Raw genomic sequence first — 23308 nt, forward strand, 5'->3', positions numbered from 1 at the left:
CTGAAATCCAGAGCAAAAATATTCATATAAGATATTTAAGTATTTTAAACTTTTGCTTTTGTAATTAAAACTTTACTCCAATATAATTTCCTTAAAAATGTTAATCTTTTTATTAAATTATTTTGCATGTCCTGTGCAGATTTAAGTTAGTTTATTATTCCGCAACAAGCTTAAATACATCTATAAACTAACACCCATCCCCACCCTGCAATTTTTTTTGTTTAATCATTTATTTCAAGTAACTTTAGACTCATAAGTATGTTAGTATGCACTTACAGCTATGTTAATATGTACAAACTTATCACTAAATAATTACTAAGACAGCTATGTTTCTAGAAGCACCTACTTAGTGGTTAGACATAATAGGTACTTCTAGAAACATGCATGTCATCACAATGCCTCAAATATGGGCAGTCAAACCTCTCGGCAATCGAGCGCAGGATTGGGTTGGGGCTGGCCCGCACCCGGCGCACCAGGGATGTGCATCGTTTGCGCATAGTTGTGTAAAAGCAATCTACGCGCGCTTCAGCAAACATCCCTGATGCGCTACAGAAGCGGGGCAGCCCCACCAATACCCGGAACGCGTTGTTATATTGAACCCGAAGGGCCCCGTAGGCCCGCTGAGTGTAGTACGTCCATAAGCTGCACGTATACAGGGAGGTGCAATATGCTCTAAAAAGAGTTAATTTCACCTCCCTAGTACAGCGCGCAAACTTACGCGCAATCATGTTTGCCCTTACCGACAGGGCCCTCCGTTCGCGCTCGATATCCATGTTATCTTTTAAATCTGAGGTGACAACATGGCCTAAGTATTTAAAAGACATTACCCTTTCTAGAGGACTACCATTCAAATTGATGGGAGGTACCTTATGTATTCGATAGCCGGTAGGCTCAAACACCATGTATTGGGTTTTATCCACATTGTACTTTAGCCCATGTTGGATGGCGTAGGTTTCGCATATACTTAAAAGTTTTCGCAAACCACAAGCCGATGCGCTCAACAAAACCATATCGTCGGCGTAACTCAAATTATTCATACAAACTGTGTCAATATGGCAGCCGATATGCGTTTTGCCGAGCGCCTCGAGAAGCTCATTTATATAAAGGTTAAAAAGTGTGGGCGAGGTCAAACCCCCCTGCCTCACTCCACACTCCAACCTGTACGGGTCCGATAAAATACCTGACCATCTAACACTATTGACCTGATTTCCATACCAATACCTCAGAATTTGTGTGGTCTCATTAGGTAAATTAATGTCTTTTAGTTTTTTCCATAGGATATTGTAGGAAACCAGGTCAAAAGCCTTAGACAGGTCTAAGTAGCACGCATAAACTGGCGTCTTTCTGTTTAAATAATACTTGACAGTGTGCTTAAGGCACAGTATTGCAGTTTCTGTTGATAACCAAGTTGCAATACACCCTGCCCGAAAATTCCCATTATGCTGGCAGCATTCCCACGTTGTATGCCGATGAATACTTGTTGGACCAGTCATTTTTATTATTTTTTCTACTCAAATCCATGAGCTCTTTCGAAACAAGTACATGCTTCCTTGGGTAAAATTTTTTTAATACCTATTTTAGATACCTACGTGTACTAATGGAACGGGGGTTTAAAGGAAATGCTCAGAATCAACTAAATTAACTGTAACTTTAGTGCAGGAAACCGTTTACCGTAAACTATGAAACCAAAAACTTAATCTCGCAACTTAGTTGCTTTTAAAAGATGTCTGAGTTTTAAACTTTGATTTGAGAAAAAATAACTCGGTGCCGTTTTTAACGATTCAGTTTGCAGAATTTTATTTGAGCAAACGTTTGAGTTGAAACTTACTTCAATTGGTTTAATAAGTAGTTTTTCAGGCACGATATGCAAAGTTTGCATGATATTTAATAAGGACTCTGTCGTAAAAAGTATAATAGTTTCTGTATGTCGCTGCTAGTTAAGGTGCAGTAGGTTCAGAAAACGAATTTCAAAAATGCGTAGCGCTTTTTGGATTACAATACGGTTACCATAAATTTAATTAACAATCTCGAGGGCCTGTACCGATTCGAATCCTGAGTTTTTGTCTTTCGCTCGATAGGTAAAAATCACGAACATAGGTCAGAAATGCACTTAAAAATTTGTAACAAATTATGCAATAAACTTAAAAATATGAAAATCACTTCTAAAAATCGACAATATCATGTTTGAGAAAACGTATTGATTACTTTTTTATTTATTTCGACGTACATAAAATTAAAATAACAAAAACCATGATTTTGAAGAGAGTGTTGGAAGAACACGAACTTACTGCACCTTAATAATATAGTTTTTATTCATAGAAGTCATAATTATTTATGCCAATTAAATGAGTCGACTATATCTCCAGCTTATATGTTTTTTATTGTTTTTGTAACCGTATTAAGAATTAAAAAAATATAATGCGAATTTGGAGATTTAATTACTATCTGTGAAGCCGGATGTAGCATTCAAATCACCATTGACACAATTACAAACCACTGGATTCAGGATTATTTTCCTAGTTATTGCGCGAATAAAAATGTAAGTGATATTGCGTTTATAGGTTCAAACATAATGTTAAAATTAAGGCAAAAGCTTTTTAAAATACCCACTAATAAGTAGCGGAAAAAATACAGTTTTATTAATACGTTAGTTTTCTTTTCGTTGTAGCATCGAGTATTTCTTAAGTAGGTAATCACTGGCACTAGGCAATTACTCTCTGATTTACCCTATTCGTTTTAATATCCCACTAACAATACAAACCACTGCTTAAGTAACACCCCAAAAGATTAAGTTCCACATATCAACTAATTCCAAAGACCGAGGTTTGAACAAAAGACAGCCGTTCTCAAACTTTGCCTAAATACAGTCGTCGTTCACGGGTTCTAAACTGGGTTTCGGGCTTGGCCTAATCCCAGCGCTTACAAGAGGTTTCATAAGTCGCACCAGGATAGCTGTGATCTCCATTTAAACATAGTAGCATTATGTCAAAATAAAGATATTTAAAGCTTTATGCCAGATCTTTTACACGTGCAGACTGTGGACAAATTATACTTAAAAGGCCTTCAAGCCAAAGGCCTGCGCGTCCAGGTGTTTCGCGGAGGCGCGCATTGACTGCTTCGTATTAGTTCCAACAGCCTCTTGCGCCTAGTGTTAAAGTCGCCTGCTTGCACCTACTGGAAACACTGGGATGATGTACATATGGGACTCAGATGCTTAGTTTATAAAAGAAATATACACTAACACTATGGACATGGTCTTAATAAATCTATTGAATTGAATTATACATAAAGGAATAATAAAGGTAACGTTCGGATGTCAACTGTAGCTGCATTACTGTCGGCGTTGTTGTTGTCATCGCTGTATCTGTCAATTTCCTTGATAAAATGAGTGACGTTCGCCGCGGCATTACTGCCGTGATTATGACGTTCATTCCGTCATTTATTATTAGTGGTGGAGCAAGACCAAAATTTGGTGTGGGCAAGGTACCATCAGCCGTAAAAGTGCATGGCAACTTTATCAATGAATTCATTCATAATTTCTCCATGCAATTTTGCAGCTCACTGTACATTTAGTGAGGCCCTCTGGTACCGCAAGAAATAAGGAATAATTATTTACGTTGCGTCCGAGTTATACGTATTTGAGGCGCGAGGCCCGTGGACCGCGAAGCCGGAGGTGATCGACCCCGTCGCCCACAAATTATCAATTTTTTGATTGACAATATTTGAATTTTCAATCCATATTTGGCGTAGTTTGCAATGTCGAGCCAAAGATCTACAAACAATATACAAGATAGTCTGTCAAATACCAAAAGTGCGACCACAATCGGAATGATGTCATTAGTGTCATTGGAAATATTGAATTCAGAAATAATATGTAATTGCGTAAATTATTTGCTTTTGTAATAGTATATTGCAAGATATAATCGCCCGCCGTATCTCCTGAATACCTACAGCTTTTCGCATTTTAAACTCCGCTTAGGTACATTCAAGTGGCCGTTATGAAGCCCAAAAGTGGTCATGTTTTTTCATTTATACTCTGCCTTTTTCTCACTCATGAAATTTACATATCTTTAAGTGTTACTTAAGCGCCGGTACATACGGACTGCAACCCAATTGCAAACTTGTATGGGAACTGCAAGCCGATGTTGCAGTTGGCGTGCAGTTCCCATACAAATTGCAGTGGGGTGGGAGTCTATCTATATCCGCCCTAAGCGTCATTGTCTCATTGTAGATCGATTTGTTGAACAAGTTTATGGCAGGTATAATAAATGAAACGCTTAAATTATGAAAACTTTGTAGTTTCACATCCTTTAATCATTAAATTTTTTTATAACCTCCACTTTGTTATGAAACTTTGATTATTTTCTCCATTCCAGTTACAAAGTTAAACGTGTGACAAAGTTAAAAGAACGTGTGTCAACATCCCCATTGGAATAACTTAGCTGTGCAATCGGACGGGATCCGAGCTGAGCTTCAAATGGGTTGCTAAGCTCATTTGAGACCGTTAGTCTGTCCGCTACTGTCAGAGCGAAGCCGGATCCCCTGGATATTTTGAATGTCAAAGTGACGGGGCGAATTTAACCCGGGTCTTGATATTATGCAATGATAGTTATATTATATGCCTACTTATCTGAGGCGGTTGATAAAGTTGTGGTTGTTTTGTAACTAAACTTAGTTTATGTTTCGACCGGCTAACTAGAGGTAAATTAAAATTTATATGTGTATTTATGACTCTAATTAGATCTAGGTACAATGTATTCCCAAGATTATGAAAATTGGTTATGGATGGACACATTTGGCGAAGATGTTTTTTCCTCTAAAAAATCATAGGTTATTTTCATATCATAAGTAGTTATTTCAATGAATTAATAAATACATTGTAATTTCCTTCTGATTGAATGTGTCCAGTATGGCTAAGATGGTCGGCTCTTTATCATTTGTCACCATTGTCACGTTCTAACAAATATGTAAGTGCGAAAGTGACGGGCAGAGTGACAAGTGATAAAAATGGAACCATGCTGCCACCGCAGGAATGCTTTTATAAATGTGGACAGACAGACCTGTTTAATTATTAAATGTAAATTTATCTGTAAGTCATCAACTAATACGAGATCGACACTGGTGGTAACGTCCATGAATCAAACCGAATGATGAATATTGGCTTAAGGTGTAGGGCGTAGTGAAAAACCCCAGCAGCAAAAGTCCGTAAGTAAATAAATAGAAAATAGCAGCAGTCTCGTGTATTGAGATTAAAACTAGAAGAAAAAGGCTAGAACAATCGTTCGTAGTTAATATTGGTTCGCAACCCATTCCAAGTCTCGTTTTTGTTAGAAAACCAGTGACGTACAAATAAGACTCGGATAAAGGCGGGATACCACCAGTGTGAGGCATTGTGTGGTACAAGCATTTATTGTACTGAATAGTGAATATGCTTGTGCACAATTAGTTAAATCCCGCGTTTAAGTTTGAGCATGAGGAAAACTTAACACACACACATATGTATAAATGTAATTTTACCTGCATCGTTGAACCGCCGCATTTCAAAACAGCCCTGTTTTTGATAACAGCTAGCCGTAGGTAATGTAATACGGCGGATTATACAATCCAACTGCGACATACACAAATGTATTTTGTGTTGTTCTACCTAACTTGATGATGATCAAGAAAACAATACCGGCGGCCGGCGGCGCCCTGGTGCGCCGTAGACAGTAAAGAGGAGCATCATGCGACAATCCTCCTCATTAGCCGTAAAAGTGCATGGCGACTTTATCAATGAATTCACTCATAATTTCTCCATGCAATTTCGCAGTTCACTATACCTATCTATTTTGACTATTTCACTATCTATTTGGCCTAGCTAGGTTAGGACGCCGAGATTAAATTTTAAACATGTGAGCGCGCCGCGTAAAGAAAAAGATTGGGAACCCCTGAACCACACTAAAATAGCGACTGGACCGAAGATGAAACTTAGTTGCTAAAAAGAGAGTTAACTCACGAAAATTATAGTTTGCTATTGCTCCACCTATCTCCGGCTATCTCATACCCCAGAATGCTGTAGACCGGGCAAAGTGGAGAAAATTAAGTAGGAAAGCGGACCCTGGTGCTGCTAGGCCGGGAAAATGCTAGGTTGAAGAAGAAGATTGTCCCAAGCCGATAATTGGCAGGAAGCGGCGCAGGATCGGGAAAAGTGGCGTTCTCTTGTTTCGGACGCCAGGACCTTCTTTGGGTTGCTGAGTCACATTAGTTTAGTTAGTTAGTTTCCTCTTTTATTTTGCTACGAATAAACGCTCTCTACTGTACTCTAATTAGTCAAAATACAAAAAAGCAGGTGTATGTTTCATTGCAGTGGCAAAATTGTAGTATCAATCTGTACTAATCATTTTCTAGAATTATTTCGAAGTAAAATAACAATCGATACGTTGACCTCTTTCCTTACCTCGAGAACAAATGTAGGAACGAAGAAAAAGGCAATAAAAAAAGCTATCCCGGGTCACGAAAACAAGGAAATTGTTTCAATGTCTTGTAAAAACATTTTAAACTAGCTCTGAGCGGAGTGGAGTGGGATTCGAACTTTAGAAATTGTTCTCGAATTGACCGTTTGCTCACGATGTTATTACGGTTTATGATCAAGTGGATTATTTGAAATTAAAAATTTCAACGTGATTTAATATTGATCACTTGCACAGCACCGATACGACCTTAAATGAGTGTTGGTTAAAACTTGAGTCCTTTGAGTCCTCTGCTTTAAGACTCGACTTTGTTTTTCAGACTCTTATAATTAAGACGAAACTCGAGTTCTTTTCAACTTATTAAAACCCGAGTCTTTTGTAGAGACTTGAGTCCTTTTCGGAAAACTTGTAATTTTATTACAAATAACTTCGAAATGCGAAAATCATACAATAACGCCTATTTTCTTTACCGTTGTTTGGGTAAAACCTATAAAATTGTTGACTGAGTCTTTATTCGGAGACACGAGTCCTTTTAAGTTTCGCTAAAAAAAGACTCGACTCAGGACTTAAAAAGACTCAGAAGTATTTAAGCTCTACGTCTCGTAAAAACAAGTAAAGTTCTTCAATTAAGACTCAAAAGACTTGAGTTCCTACCAACACTACCTGCAATCCTTTAAGAAAAAAACATACTCGCATCTTACACAAAAGCCAACAACGCACTACTCCTCTGGTGATGCAGGTGTCCATGGGCGACGCTTAGCTTAAGCTTTTGTAGTTTTTAAGGTTCCGTAGCCAAATGGCAAAAAACGGAATCCTTATAGATTCGTCATGTCCGTCTGTCTGTCCGATTATGTCACAGCCACTTTTTTATTTTACCGTTCTGTTGCCATACATGATTTATGTGTATTCATACTAAATTGCAGCTTTCTAGCACTAACGATCACGGAGCAAAGCCGCGGACGGACGGACAGACGGACATGGCGAAACTATAAGGTTTCTAGGTGACTACGAAACCCTATAAATGAATACACCTCACGAAGAATTAACTATTAAAGGCACGAGGCAAATTAAACTAAAAATTAAAATGACTGAACAGCAACTAAGTCTCAAAGGAAAGCAAATAGTTTTGCGGAAAATATACTTCGAGCGTTTATTTCCTCGTTTGAGTCAACTATTGTGTGTGAGCGGTGTTTTTCCGGTAGATTTACTCTTGTATGAGCGAGGTACTCTATTCTGAGTCTAAATACGTATGAGGTATAATATTTGTGATAGCAATTGATTCAACTATGAACATGATTTATTTACGCACTCACGGCAAATGTTCCTCAAACATTATATTGTTTATTGTAAATAGATATAATAATTTCAAAATTTCAACGAAACATTTTAAAATGTTTTTTTTTTTAATTTACTCATTGCTGTTTAAAGCGCTATATTTGACATCAGAGTGCCTAGCTGCACGGTCATATCTCTCTATCACTCTTCCATATTAGTGAGACAGAGACATTAGAATTTCATTCGCTACGGGGCTTAAACGATTGGCATCTTGACTCGATACCCAGAAACGATAGGTGCATATAAAGTATAATATGTTTGGATAAACTTTGGATAAACTATGCACTTGGACCGCCCCCGTCAGCGCACCGGAGATATTTACCTAAAATTCTCAAAAATAAGAAGGCCCGGCTCAGCTATTATTTCCTCTTAAACTCTCTTCTTTTCATTACTTAGACTTACCTACTTAAGAATTTTAATGTTTTCACTTTATGCAGACACTTTACTGTCCATATATGTACTAAGGTTCATTTGAAATGAGAAGTTGTTAAAACGGTCCTTGAGTAAAAATGTCCTTTATTCATAACTCCAAAATTCTTCCCTTTTCCTTGTTTTTCTTTTTTGTCCTTATCGGCTCGAAATGCAAATGTCACCTTTTAGCTTATGTACCCCGCAATTCTAACCAGTCATACTAAGGCCACTTTGATCCCAAATGGACTTTTGTTTCGGAGTTGGGCATAAAGGGCTTTTTTACTCCTGAAATTTTTACCTCTGCCCCATCCTACAAATTCATTTTTAGTATAATTAATGTAAACAATGCTTGTTTTTGCCCAGAACGTGCAATCTGTGGAATGAGCTACCTTCTGAGGTGTTTCCCTTGCGCTATGACATGGAGATTTTCAAGAAGCAGGTATTTAGGGTTCTCAGCGAATTTAAATATTAACTTCTCTCTCCACGCTCCACGCTCCGGGTCGTATCTGGTGCAGGGGATTTCGTTGGCTATAGAGCGTGGAAACGCTGCTAGTGTCATGGGATTTTGGGCCAGATTCGATTCGGGGCGGTCCTTTAAAATGACTTTATTATAATATTTAACATACGGGAAAATGACGCAGCCTGTTGCGGATAGCTTTATTGTTTGTGTGTAACGACGATGCCTGTTGCTGATTTATGGTTGAACCCTCCTGACGAAACCTATGTTGCGGATATGAATATGTCAATTAGTTTGTAAACAATATTATGTACCTATATGTGCAAATTTACAAATAATATTCACTTATTTTACAATTAGTAGTAATAGTCCATTGCTATCAATACGTTTACGTAATTCAATCTCAATATTACCATCAATATTGGAAACTGGTCCGAATGAGAGTCAACTACGCCACTCACAGGAGACAGTTCATTGAACAATACACGTTTTATTGTTACTGAGTTAACAACTGCGCTGTTTGTTTCAACTACGGAACAGTAAAAGTGTGGGACGCAAGTACTTTTATCTGACTTTTAGACACAATATTTTTGACTTTCGGAGCAATAATTTCGGATGGTTTTTTTTTATCTCCTGGCTGGTAGTGCCTGCCCCCCTTCAAAATACATTTTTATACATTTTTCCTTCCTAACTAAGTATTAGCGACTCACAAAATACATCTACGTTCCAAGTTTCATTAAAACATATCTAAAAGCTTCCAAGTAAAATGGCTGTAACATACGGGCAGTTGGACGAACGAACGGACAGACGGACATGACGAAACTATAAGGATTAAATTTTTGCCAGTTTGGCTTCGGAACCCTAAAAACAACTCCCACGGGGGATAGTTAATTAAACATGAAGCCAAACGCCAAATGGAGCGAGTATATAACGAAAAAAATGTAAAATAATTTAGATCAGAACTGGCAATGGTAGACTGGAATAACTACATTTCTTCAAACAAATCCGTAAACGAAAATTATAATTTGCTAAATAAAAAGCTAGGAGAAGTTTCAAAATAAATCTATACCTAAATAACGCCTTAAAATAAAACCTCCGAAGACCAATCTTTAGCTAACGCGAGTCATAAAAACATCTTGTTTGCACAAACTATTCTTGCGGATCCATGTTATCTCGTCTAGAGACCAAACATTAGCAAAACTTTACATAACATATGAAAAAATTACAATTCTTTACAAAAATGCAAAAATCATCAAACAAAATTAAATGTATGTGGCAAATAATAAACCTAAACCTGACTAAAAAAGCTAAACAATGTGACACTAAGTGAGGTTGCGATCAATTTCAGACCTTGGCTGATCGCGCGGTTATTATCTACCCCCTGCGCCATGATCGCAGCCTGTTCGATAGCCCCGGCGCCACATGCTACGATGACTAGGAATTATTGTCGTCTGTCGACTGCTGCCATACAGTGCAGCTGCGATCAATGTCAGATCCTGACTGATCGTACTGTATCTACGCACTGCGCCCTGATCACAGCCTGTTCTGACAGCCCCGGCGCCACATGCTACGATGATTGTGAATTATTGTTGACTGACGACTGTCGCCATGCAGTGCAGTTGCGATCAATATCAGGTCCTGACTGATCGTACTGTTATTATCTACCCACTGCGCCGTGATCACAGCCTGTTCTGACAGCTCCGGTGCCACATGCTACGATGATTGGGAATTATTGCACCCGACTGTCGACTGTTGCATGCAGTGCAGTTGCGATCAATTTATTAACATTGGAAGTGAATAAGCATTAAGCTAATATATAAAGGTATGAGGATAATTCTGTTTTCCACATGAATGTATGGGCTAGGTATTTGAAAGTTTTAAAAGCCTTAAACTACGTCTAAAAGGGAGATATGGGCGCTGTGAATATCATCTGGCTTTGTGTGGTAAAGGGCACAGCATAGCGGATGTCATTCCAGATCTAGAGCAGAGCCCAACTGGGGAAGTACCTCCACCTTACCGAAACCACAGCAAAATAACACTAGACCCTACTCATAGTGTTGTGTTCCTGCCGGTGAGTAAAGTTGCCAGAGTTCAACGAAGGTGCGGAGTTTTAGGGTTGGCAAGGCGCATGTAGCTCTTCTGGAGTTGCAGGCGTACATAGGCTACGGAGACTGCTTACCATTAGGGGGGTCGTATGCTTGTTTGCCACCGAAGTAGAATAAAAACGCTAGGCGGTACAGCTGGTGCAATTTTATTAAACCTAAACTTTTTCTACAAAAGCAATCTATTTCATAAAAAGGCTTTTATAATATTATATCACTAAGAAGTCCTTAATACGACTAAATGTAAGAGCAGAAGACACAAATGAAGTGTAAAGTGAGCGTGAAGTAAAATCCACTCATAATATTTTCTCGAGACGCTCTGCTTTAAACTAATTTTCATCCCTCTTCCAATGATAACAGATTTAGAGAACAGTGGCGAAAAAATAACAGTAAGAACCTGAATGTAAAAAGGTCGGAAGACCCGCGGTGCGACGGTGCTACTTTGCCACAATACATTCACTTCTGACTTACGGCGTGGAACTATGGGGCCGCGCAGCAGACTGGAAACGCGTGTTCGCCACGCAAAAAAGAGCTGTCTGCACTATGGCCGGTAAAGCAGCGGATACTCCTGCACTTGACCTCTTTCGGGATATAAAGGTCCTTCCCCTCCCATCTCTGTTTATACAACATATTGCGGTGTTCACGCGAGAAAATATTGCCAGGTTCAAATGAAAAGGTATTAACGACAAGTACAGACTTGGCAGTAACAAACAAAAATAGGCTGGTAGTCGAATCACACCGACTCGCCAAATCAGCGAAAATTACCCATATTTTAGGATCATGCGTCTATACCCTATAAGAGTAGTTGAGATAACATGGTGCCTTTCAAAAAAAGACTGGCACTACTACGTAGCTTACCTACTGCTGAAAATATGTATACTCTACTTAGGTCTTGAATAGTACTTATTGTGAGCTAGCTAGGAATTGTTGAAAGACGTTCTCGTTGAAATTCAAATTTATTTCCTAACTGGATTATGCCGGTTTTTGTCCGCCATCTCTAAGTTTTCATTGGGTGCTTCCGGAATGCTTGTTCAGAGAAAATACAATTCGGATTTTCTTAAGATGTTCTGCGGTAGGTAAATATTCACCTTGATATTGTATGTAATATAAGATGGGTGGTTATTATAACATTTAAAAAATTGCGTTTTGAACACATATCAAATCATATTTATTTACCTTTATTTACCAATGGAAACATTGACATCGAAACATTAATATTTTATTTAATTTTTGACATTTTAATGGTATGCTTGTTTTATTTGTAATTTAATTTCATGTTTAATATTCGAATGCTGAAATGCCAGCCAGACATTTAAAAAAATATTAAATACATTACATTATATCCCGACGTTTCAAACCTTTTCCAGCGTTCGGTCTCAACGGATGATAGTAGATTGTTAATTAAGGGATGAAAGGCCCCCATTGCTATCGAGGTAGTTTAAATAGCCCGAGACTGAAATGGTGCCTTTTACGCGAGTTAGACACTCTACTTTTCATTTAAAATGCGAGAAAAGTGGAATACATGTGGAAAAAACGTGGCTCAGTATAAGCTTCAGTAGAATTCGTTGAGGGTACTTTAAGTAAAAATTTCGTTATTTATGGAATGGGGAGTTAAACCATTTAAAACAAAAATTTTATGTACTTATCAGAAAAAAAAAGAAAAAAAAAACATACTTAGAAAGTACAGTTATCTAGAACAGGAATCTATCATTTTCTGCACACTTCTTAGAACATGAACGACCCATTTTCAAAGCATGACAAATGAAAATATACATTCACATTATTCACCTCTGTCAAAATTACAACAATTTGTATTGTAAATATTGTAATGCGGGCGATTTTCCGCAACTCGACGACTAGCACCTGCGTGACGAGAAGGGGAGGGAGGGGGGAACCTTGATACGGGCCTATGTGGCAAATCTTTTACTTAAGCGAACTCGACTTAAGTAAAAACTTAAATTCGCTGTATTTTAAGGCTGGTTATATATGCATGCAAAATTGACCTTTATATAGTTTTGTTTCATGAACTATTATCGCCGACAGCAAAACAACTAAGTCCGGTTTGGAAGTTGCACGCCTTATCAATCGCTCTCGGAAAAGCTAAATCATATTAACGCAATAAAAGAATTAGGTGTGATGAAGTAGTTACGACAAACTCCATTATTCTTACTCCGGAACGAGACTCATTTATTCAAAACTCTCACAACAAACCTTAACTTGCAGCGGTGGCCAAATTGAGATTAAGATCTAGAATTGTGAAAGCCTTGGCAGTAGGTACGCTTTGTAAACTGAAATTACAAGGCTAGCAAATTGCAAAGGTGCAGGTCAAATAGATATTACGTTATAGGGGATCAATAGTGACCCGAAATGGTTAGTGTACCTACGGTATAGGTATGTCATTATGGTATTCATAGGTATGGTATTTTTGCTTTGCGAACTTTACTCGTATATTCGAATGAAAATGTGGTAGAATTGTGGTAGACAAATATGACCAGTGACCAAGCAACATTTCCAAGCCATACATGTGGCAGAAATGAAGATGCTGTGGTGGATGTCAGGTTGTCAGGCGTCTCCAGGTTTGTTAGGCTTCGAAACGAACACATCTGTGGTAGCCTCGGAGTGAGAGACGTCGCCGATAAGCTCCAAGAAAGTCGGCTGAGGTGGTTTGGGCATGTCAAAAGAAGGCCGCCTGAATACGTAAGCAACAGAGCCCTTAGCTTTACCATACCAGGCCCAAACAGGAGGGGCAAACCAGGGCAGCGGTGGCGCAATGTCATCGCCAAAGATTTAAACGCCTATAGGTAAGGGAAAACGACGTCCAGCATAGAGCGAAGTGGAAGGCGAAAAGTAGGAAAGCGGACCCCGTCACAGTACGGGACAAACGCTAGGAAGACGATGATGATGACTAAAGGAGAACTGGTCAAGCCCTCCAGGTGGTCAGTCCACTCCAGTGGTGGCAGTGGTGTTTTACATTTGCGTTTCTGAAAAATAATAACTCCACGGTCGATTCGGCCACGGCGACTGCTATCAACTCCGTTGCTGTCTCTGGTGTGCTCGCAGGTGACTGATGTAGCCGATCTTGCTACCAAAAGTTCGCGAACATTGCGGGCATGTGAGCACACCATTTGCGTAATTATAGTGCATAGCCGCGGGTGGTCTGGCTTTTATATCGTCGCGCTTGGCATCCAGCTCTAAGCGCCGACGAGCTTCGAAATCAGCTACTTTGGCATTTATAGTAGCCCGCCACTCCATTCGTATGGCTGCCTGCTGCTCCCATCGCGAGGGCTCTATACGACACTTTTTCATGTGCCGCTTAAGCACATCTTTGTACCTGAGGAATTGGCCACCCTGTTTCCGCTTGCCCTCCTCAAGCTCAGAATAAAAGATGCGCTTAGCCACACGCTGGTCGTTCATCCGTGAAACGTGACCGCACCAACGAAGCTGACGTCGCATGACGTCGTCTAAGAAATATACACAATTTAACAGAGGTTTGTTAAGATTTATGAATAAGGAGTACCTCCTTACCCAAGTAATGTTTTTGGGGAAGCAACATTTTTCTTTGAACTTGACATTACTACTCGTGCTAGCAAAGTGTACCATCTAATATTTGCTATGCTGTTGAAATGTTTTACAAACAAGCACGACTTGAAAACATAACCCGTCATCTGTCGCTGTGTTATGCCAGCTATCGCGACCGACAGTCGACAATTAACGACCTTGCCTTTTTGCCCTCTACGCTTGGTATTTACTTTGAAAATGATTATTTTTGGGAATGTGTTGACGTATGAAGTAGCCGGAAATATTTATTACGTGCTTTATTCGGTGGCCTTTAAGCCTAGTCTTTAGTGACCCTGCCTACGAAGACCTAGCCCAGGAGGTCCGGGGTTCGAATCTTGGTTATTTGTGTTTATCACAAATATTTGTTCCTGAGTTATGGTTGTTTTTTTTTGTATTCAATATATTATAACTACACATTATTTATATTTTCGTCTAGTACCCAAGCCTTATTGAGCTTACGATTGGAACATCGATAGTTTTATAGATGATTTCACTATAGGTGCTCTAAATGATGCTGGGGCTCAAGTTGAAGTAAAACCCATTTTAATTATTCCTTAGCAAGTTGTGACGGCGGGTGCAATAACTTAGGGCTGTCGATTTTCGAAATTGTTAATGAATTGACATCAAAGAAGCCTTCAAAAATTTCGCTTCAGGCGCACTATGCAAATAACTTGGCCACAAATTATTATATTATTTATGGTTATATTTTATTTAATTACTATTATTTATACTTTAGGCCTACAAACTTATATACCTACTATTCCCAACTGTATGATGGAAACTAAATTGAAGAAACCATTGTAAAAAAAAATACGAATCAATACGGTGTGTGAAATCTTAAGATTCTAGCTTAGGTCAAGCGCGCACTATGATTTTTTTCCGTGCGATAATTTTGTCGCAAAAATGCAACGTATGTGCACATATGTCAGTGCGAAGTACGTTCCCGGATTTTAAGATGGTAGAACGCTCTTTTCTTGAAGGTTTGAAGGTTGGTATCGGCCCGGAAAAACAGCAGCAGACACCTCTACAGTCAGAACTATAATGGTCAATGTAACACCAGAGAGGTTGCAAGTACGTGGCCGGCTTTTAAGTTGGGAGAACGCTCTTTTATTGAAGGTTTGAAGGAAGTATCGTTCCGGAAATACCACGGCAGTAACCCCTAAAGCCAAACCTATAGTGGTCAGACATAATCATAATTTTCATTGTCCACCTTAATGACTCTAATTACTCTCCGTCCAAATTGTCCTTCGTTAAAAGTGATAATATTTTTCGAGAAGCAACCCTATTGTTAAGAGGTTTATTGTTTTCCCGTCGTTTCTCACTTGCTAGGGTTTTGTTATGCAAAATAATGAATTCGTTGGCTTGCATTATATTTGCAAAGCGACTAAGTTAAGCGGAGGTTTCATTAAGAGCCTCATCTTAGCTCCCGGATTGTGTTCACCAGCTTGTCGTCTTAAGAGGAAAGACGACCGCTTCTCCATACAAACGTAGTCCCCATATTCCTCTCTGGATATTGACATTATGGAAAAATATTTTTACATAATTTAATGTGTATTAATCATAGCTATGTCACTTCGTTTGACTTTTTTCGAATATTTGTATATTATAAAAATTAGGAGCGAAAAACAACGGCAACGCGCATGTAATACAACATCAACAACATATTCTTATCCTTGACAAAATTATTGTAGATAGTAAAATTTGTCCTTACCAAAAAAAACACACTGAAAGAAATGTTTGCATAACTGTAACAAAATTTTGGTTACTGTTTACACAAAAATTGGGACTTGCGAACTATGTGTTATATGTTACAAAACCGTGTTTGGCTATCAGTGTTCAGGTACTGGGTATACACTACAAATTTGTAAATTTATGCAAAGTTTATTTTCTTATAACCGTAGTTTAGTTATTTAGTAAAGTTACAAAACCAGTTCGGCTATCTATTTTTTTCAGTGCAGGAAAAAGTGTGTTTTACCTAAATATGGTCCTGCTCACGTCTCACAAATCAGTCTGTATTAGTATATATAGTAGGCGTAGGATGAATGGGGAGCTAGAGGAATTGATTGCGGTGCCCATTATAATTGGCGAGATCAAAGCCACACGACTCCGCTGGCTCGCACACCTGGAGAGGATGGAAGAGGATCGTGCTGTGAGAAGAGCGTATGTCTGTCTGGCACCCTGGTGGAAAACGTACGTCTGGGCGTCCCAGATACCGCTGGTGAGACGAAGCTCTAAAGGACCTGTCCGCTCTCGGAATACCCAACTGACGTGAAGTGACGAAGAATAGGACAGAGTGGCGCTCTCTTGTGTCAGAGGCCAAGATCCTTTTTGAGTCACTGAGTTATCTTTCCCCTTAACTACTTAGTTATTTTAATAAACCTCATTGATGAAACATAGTTACCATACTAAATAGGTAGCTTCGTATTTTCATTATAAATAACGTCCCTAGCTATTCCCTTGGCCAAACCTTCCCTTTAAACGGTAAAGGAGCTCATTACTAATTCATAACTTACCTGCGGTAAAAAGCAGAATGGGGTAAATGCCTTACTGAAGCCGCCGTGCCGTTATTCCTCTGCTGCTGAAATGCCGTAACTAAGAAATAATATTATTTGACACGTGATATTTCTGTGTTTTGAACAATTTGAACACAGAATGAAAATGAAAAAATGAAAATGAAAATGTTTTATTTGTTAATGATACAGGGTTCAATTGTAAAGGTTGGAGTCTTCTAGTAAGTATAAAATACCTGTGACAGAAGACCCCGCTCTTCCATAACAACACGTGTAGAATTGAATTAACAAATAATATAAACAACAAGCAGTTTTGCTGAGTAAAAAGAAGAACAAATATTGTTCATAACCGAACACAATTTTATATTGAAACTCTTTAAGTTTTTTTTACTCTATTGTCTATAAGTCTATGGAAACAAAGGAAGACGAACAGGAGAAGATTTTGGACTTGTCAATGAAATAAAAATGTTCTAGTTTTGGTGGAGTTAAAATAAAATGATGAAGAATTAAAGTGAGTTGTTTTAATGTGGAGACACGGTCAGGACCAGGACCCCTTCTATTCATATTGTCTCGCACATAAAATTGGTCCTTCGAAAATTGGTCCAAGGTTGAAGATTGAACTATGACCGAAAATTGGTCCTAAGATTTATGAGAAGATTGTGGAGTTGGATGGAGATACAGTGAGTTGCAGAAGGAAAATACAGTTAAAGAAGTTACGTGAGTTGTAAAGAAGAAATACGATATTCGTCGTAAGTTAGAAGCTGAAAAGTTAAAAGAAAATTGCAATTTGCAAATATTTGAAGTTACAAGTTTAAACAATTTTCAAGATTTTCGTAATTCGTCATTTCGCTAAAATTACAATTATCGTTCCGAAGAAATATCACTTGAAATTTGCGCTAGTAAGTACTAAAATAAAATGTACAATCGAATATGATGTCCAAAGAAGAATCAGTTCTTGCGGTGTCACACGGAGTACGCGGTTCGAGTACATTTTGTTCCCCGTCGCGGTAGGGCGACCTGCGGTGCCGAACTTGCTGCGCTACGGTCTTCAACGCGCTGCGAGTATCCGAACGTGAGCGGGGCAACGACCGCTGCCGTCCTCAACCGTCAGAACTGTCAGCGGCGCATGGTTTTGTTTGTGATTGAAATTTTTCGCGGCGTTTCATAGGCGGGCGTTTAACATGTAAATTGTGTAAATTTTGTTAAGTTCATAGTTGGATAAGCTGGAAGATTGTAGTACGAGTGCTTTATACAAATTTGTAAATATATATAGGTGCAAAATGGCTCAGTTGAAAGAACTAAAAGCCAATCGTGGCTACTTCAAAGGCGCCATCAGTCGCATTGAAACATTTTGCACCTCGGATGATTTTTCAACATCATCAATTGAAGTGCTCACTCAAAAAAAAGAGAGATTAATTAAGGCCTTCGGCGACTACGAGTCTTGTAATCGAGCTATCTTAGCTACAGAGCCAGACGATAGCGAATCTTACGAAGCATACGAGACTAAGTATGATTTATGCCTAGCGATGATTAATACGCGTTTAAAACCTGTGACACAGACTATTAGCCATGGCACTGCATCTTCCGAGCTAGAATCAGGTAAGTTTAAAAAACTTCCTTCCATTCATATTAAAAGTTTTGATGGGGAGAATGTGATGGACTATCATCCATTCATGTATATGTTTAAGGCAGTCATCCATATGGATACAAAATTAAGTTACTGCGAAAAATTTTACTATTTAAGGTCATTTTTGGCAGGTGGGGCATTAGACTTAATAAAGCATTTAATGCTTACTGAAGAAAACTATGAGGTCGCTTTGAAACTTCTTGATGATAGGTACAACAATATACCAAAAATTGTTAACTTTCATGTAAATAGTATTCTTGACATGCCAGTTTTAACAAAATGTACAGCTTCTGGGCTGCGCTCAATAGTGTCAACTTTAAATATGCATCTTGCAGCGTTAAAAAACTTGAATGAAAAAGTTGAGTTCTGGGATACTATATTAGTCAATATTTTGGCTAGGAAGATTGATTCTTACACTTATCGTGGATTTCATCTTGAGCGTGATTTGAAAGAGGTTCCTAAATTATGTGAATTCCTTACCTTCCTAGAAAAAAGAGCAATCGCATTGGAAGCCACAACAACAGAGGAGCCTAAGAAGCCGGTGAGATCTGCTGTGAGTGCAGCAGCTGTTACTGGAGTTTCATGTAAGTATTGCCAAGATTCTCATAAAATATATCAATGTGCCAAGTTTAAGTTGCTCTCTTATAAGGAGCGATGTGAGTTTGTGGATACAAACAATTTGTGTAAATTGTGTCTCAATGGTCATCGAGGTAGGTGTTTGTTGAGATTAAAATGTGCAACATGTCATGAATTACACAATACTCTGTTGCATTCGACAAATAAAGGTAAGGTAACTAATGTTTCCTTGACTGATGAACCCTCTCAGAATGTAAATAATAATTCTAAGTCTGATGATTGTTGTCTGCCTACCGACTCATCCATAAATGTGAGTTTGTCTGCTAGACCTAGGAATGCAAGTGTATTGCTTCCGACAATAATTGTGAATTTGAAGAAAAAAGATGGTACATTTATTCGTGCTAGAGCTCTTCTAGACTCATGCTCACAGGTACATTTTGTTAGTGAGAAGCTGATCAAGGAAGTAGGCATTTGTACATATAATTCTGATGAGGTAGTGACTGGTGTGTGTGAAAGAGATAATAATATTGCACAAAAAGCGGATTTAGTTGTTTTTTCTACTGTAGGTGACTTTAAAGTCAATGTGTCATGCTGTGTGACTGGGAAGATTACTTGTGCCCTTCCGCAGCAAACATTTGACACTTCTCAGTTCAATATTCCATCTTATGCTCAGTTGGCTGATGAGAAGTTCAATGAATCAAGTGAGAATTCACTATTATTAGGAGCCGACGTCTTTTTCCTGGCGTTCCAGTATGTGTGCCGACAGCTGACACCTGTGGGTCCGTATTTGGTGAAGACAAGATTTGGTCATATAGTAGGCGGGAGGCTGCCCTTCCCTGCAGGCAAGAAGTCGATAAGTAACTATTGTGTTACATCTAAAGGTAATCCTTTTGATTTTAATGTAGTGGAGGATGATTTACAACCACCCTTCTCATGTGTCAAACAAGGTGAGGTTTGTTTGCTGTCAAATGATTCTCAACCTTCTGAAAACATTGTTGATATAATGTCTAAATTTTGGAAGTGTGAAAAGGTACCTGATATCATTAAGGAAACAGGTACAGAGGCTGAGCAGGCTGAACAGATTTTTCAAGAGTCTGTCCAATTAGAAGATGAAAGATTCACAGTAGCCTTGCCTGTGAAGGTTGAGTTGGATAAGTTAGATTTAGGTGATTCTTTCAGTAGCGCCTTGCAACGATTTTTCAATTTAGAAAAGCGGTTTTCGCGGGATTTAGAGTTGAGTCAAAAATATAAAAAGTTCATACATGATTATATTGAGCAAGGTCATGCCAAATATTTTGACATGTCTAATTATGATTTAGGTGCTGGTAATGTCATGTTTCTGCCACACCACCCTGTAATTAGCTCCAGTAAAACGACGCAAGAAAAGTATACGAAGCGTCAGATGCTTAGTTTTATAAGAAAATTTTTTGATCCTTTAGGATTGTGTGGCCTTGTGTTAATGTAGGCAAAGATATTGATGCAGCAGGTTTGGTTTGAATCGTTAAAATGGGATGAGTTTTTACCCCAAGGTGTTAATAAAAAATGGGTTTACCTTGCAAATAGTTTAGTTCAAATGTCATGCATCTCGATAGCTAGAAATATCAATGTTCAAGGAGTGCAATCGTTAGAATTAGTGGGATTTTCTGATGCTTCTAATGCTGCTCACGGGTGTTGTTTGTACTTACGTGTAATTGATGCTGACAACAAGGTTTCGGTGAATCTTTTGTGCTCAAAATCGCGCATCAATTCCAAGAATAAATGCCCTGCTACTTGCTATTCTAGCTCGGAAGGTGTATACTGCTCTTTTCTTAAAATACACAGTGAGTACTCATCTTTACTGTGACTCCATGATTTTGCTAGCTTGGTTAAAAACATTGCCGGTATAGCGTAACATGTACGTAGGTAACAGAGTTGATAAAATTCATAAGCTTACCTCTGGCTTTGAATGGCATTATGACAACTGATACTTTTTTTAGCCAAATATAACAATCTTGATATTTATAATATCAATACATTTAATTTTAATTTTACTAATACATTTAACTTTGAGTAAATTTTAATCTAATGTGATACAAATTTCCTAAACTGTGTGTGTGTGTGCGTGTGTGTGCGTGTGCGTGCGTGTGTGTGTGCGTGTGCGTGTGCGTGTATGTGTGTGTGTATATGTTATGTATGTATATGCTAGTTGGCCTATTCTCTATTTGTTATGTATATTATAATATGAGAGTCTCCACTTCATCATAGCTTTGTAATTTTAACCATTCTGTCACAACTTTTTTACATTTAAATAACTGCAAAGGATAGATATCAATTTTATTATTAATTCTATTATACAGATGAGCTGAGACTCTACTATACTGAATCTTGGCAAATCGTGACTTAGTCGGGGGTATCGGTGCAACATTTTGCTTACGTCTCCCTATAGTTATGAGATTGGTTTGGATTGGATATGGTAAGGACTTATGTAATTTTAAAATTGATTGCAAGACAAATAGCTTTCTAATTGAAAGTAGTTCGGAAAATTTGTAAAGCTCTTCAGTTGGATATCTATAAGGTTTAAAATACATTAACTTAATTAAACTTCTCTGTCCTCTCTCTACTTCGAGGAATTTCGTTTTGGCTGCCCCACCCCAAACCGTAATACAGTAGCACATTACAGATTGGGCTAGAGCAGTATAAAGTTGATTAAGTAATGGCTTTGAAGCTACATGTCGAAGAGTTTTAAAAATCCAGTTAAGTTTCCTAATCCTATTATTTACGTATTCAATATGTGAGTACCATGAAAGGCGTTGGTCAATTAGAATGCCAAGGTATTTAGTAGAGCTAACTTTTTCTATTTGCGTGCAATTACAATCGTTGGTGTTAATAAGATCACACGTATGTATTTTTAGAGTGTGATTATCAGATGGCTGAGTAATTATGGTTTTTGTAAAACAGGTATAAGTTGTTTTAGATGTGTTTAGCGTTAAGAGATTACATTTTAGCCAATTACTTATTTTGCTTAAACCAATTTCGGCGCTATTGTAGACTCTATCCCAAGACTTCCCGTTAAACACTACAACCGTGTCATCTGCATATGAAAACACTTGTCCATCTTTTACAAGCAGGTTATATGCAGGCATATAGGCAGAATATGTATATTGTTTCGATTAAGTAAATACACATTAATATTAGACGGCCATATATGTCAGTACCAGGAAGGCTAAAACTATTATGGGTAGTTTTTACTCATTTAAATAGATAGGTAGATAGTCAGAATCTCGCAAATACTGGTCATGAACTAAAGAAGCTAGGGCTAGTTTTTTATTTAAGCAAGGACGCTAGTCACGAAGAATTTTGTACATTGACTCACCTGTACCTATCTCTATAATTATGGAAGTATACTGCTGTCTCGCTCGCACAGTGTCATTGATCGCCGGCATCATGGGCGGGACAGCAATATAATTAAGGAACAGGCGGATAAGTGTACGAAATTATTCATTTTTTTTCTATACTACGTCGGTGGCAAACAAGCATACGGCCCGCCTGATGGTAAGCAGTCTCCGTAGTCTATGTACGCCTGCAACTCCAGAGGAGTTACATGCGAGTTGCCGACCCTAAACCCGCCCCCCCCCCCCCCCCTCGTTGAGCTCTGTTGGTACTTCCCCAGTTGGGCTCTGCTCTAGATCTGGAATGACATCCACTGGCTGTGCCCTACCACACAAAGCGAGATGAAATTCACAATGCCCATACCTCTCTTTTGGACGTAGTTTAAGGACGTACCCGGGTCCAAGGACGTCATGCTTAGCCTCCTTACTTTAGCTGACTAGCACTGCACGCGACTTTCCCCGAGTGGAACTTGTTAGAAGTACAATATTCCTATAGTAACTTCCACCCCATCTTATTCCCAAAATGTTCAGGTAGTTCGTGAAAGGTATCCTTGGGGGTTGATTATCGAAGTCAAACTTACTTATATTTGTCCAGATTTCGATAAAATCAACAATTAAGGGATTTACGAAGACGAAAAACCTATTTAGCAGTTTAATAATTTATATGAGGATATATATAGATATCTTACAAAAGAAGGGTCTAATTTCAAATGAAGTTTAAGGTATGATTTTATCAAAATTAATTACTTAAAGTAAATTATATATTTTGCACTTACCTGGTTCGTTCACTCCGTCCCTTTCGCGTGACCTCGCTATTGTAGTAATTCCAGCCTTATTTCTGGGTTTATTAGATTTTAAGAATAATTTAATAACATTTTCGGTATAAATAAGTTATCCAGGTGAATGTTTTATGAA

General features: G+C 38.4%; 2 protein-coding genes across 4 annotated transcripts in view; both read left to right on the forward strand.

Annotated features, from left to right (window-relative positions):
* Positions 1 to 23308, forward strand: part of LOC133524830 (uncharacterized) — a 467029-nt gene that overhangs the window by 356999 nt on the left and 86722 nt on the right. The window lies entirely within an intron of this gene.
* LOC133524829 (uncharacterized) lies at positions 17521 to 20993 on the forward strand. Its single transcript, XM_061860980.1, has 2 exons — positions 17521 to 18421; positions 18938 to 20993. Exons 1-2 carry the CDS (start codon positions 18103 to 18105, stop codon positions 20488 to 20490), a joined length of 1872 nt encoding a protein of 623 aa, XP_061716964.1. The 5' UTR covers positions 17521 to 18102; the 3' UTR covers positions 20491 to 20993.

Source organism: Cydia pomonella, chromosome 14 (genome assembly GCF_033807575.1).
Source record: "Cydia pomonella isolate Wapato2018A chromosome 14, ilCydPomo1, whole genome shotgun sequence".
NCBI classification, from domain to species: domain Eukaryota; kingdom Metazoa; phylum Arthropoda; class Insecta; order Lepidoptera; family Tortricidae; genus Cydia; species Cydia pomonella.

What these genes read in the sequence shown, in the direction of transcription:
- LOC133524829 (XM_061860980.1), top strand. Translation starts at nt 18,103, where the DNA reads ATGGCTCAGTTGAAAGAACTAAAAGCCAATCGTGGCTACTTCAAAGGC. An exon ending in ATCTTCCGAGCTAGAATCAG is followed by an intron (nt 18,422 to 18,937) that starts GTAAGTTTAAAA and finishes TTACCTTCCTAG; the next exon opens with AAAAAAGAGCAATCGCATTG.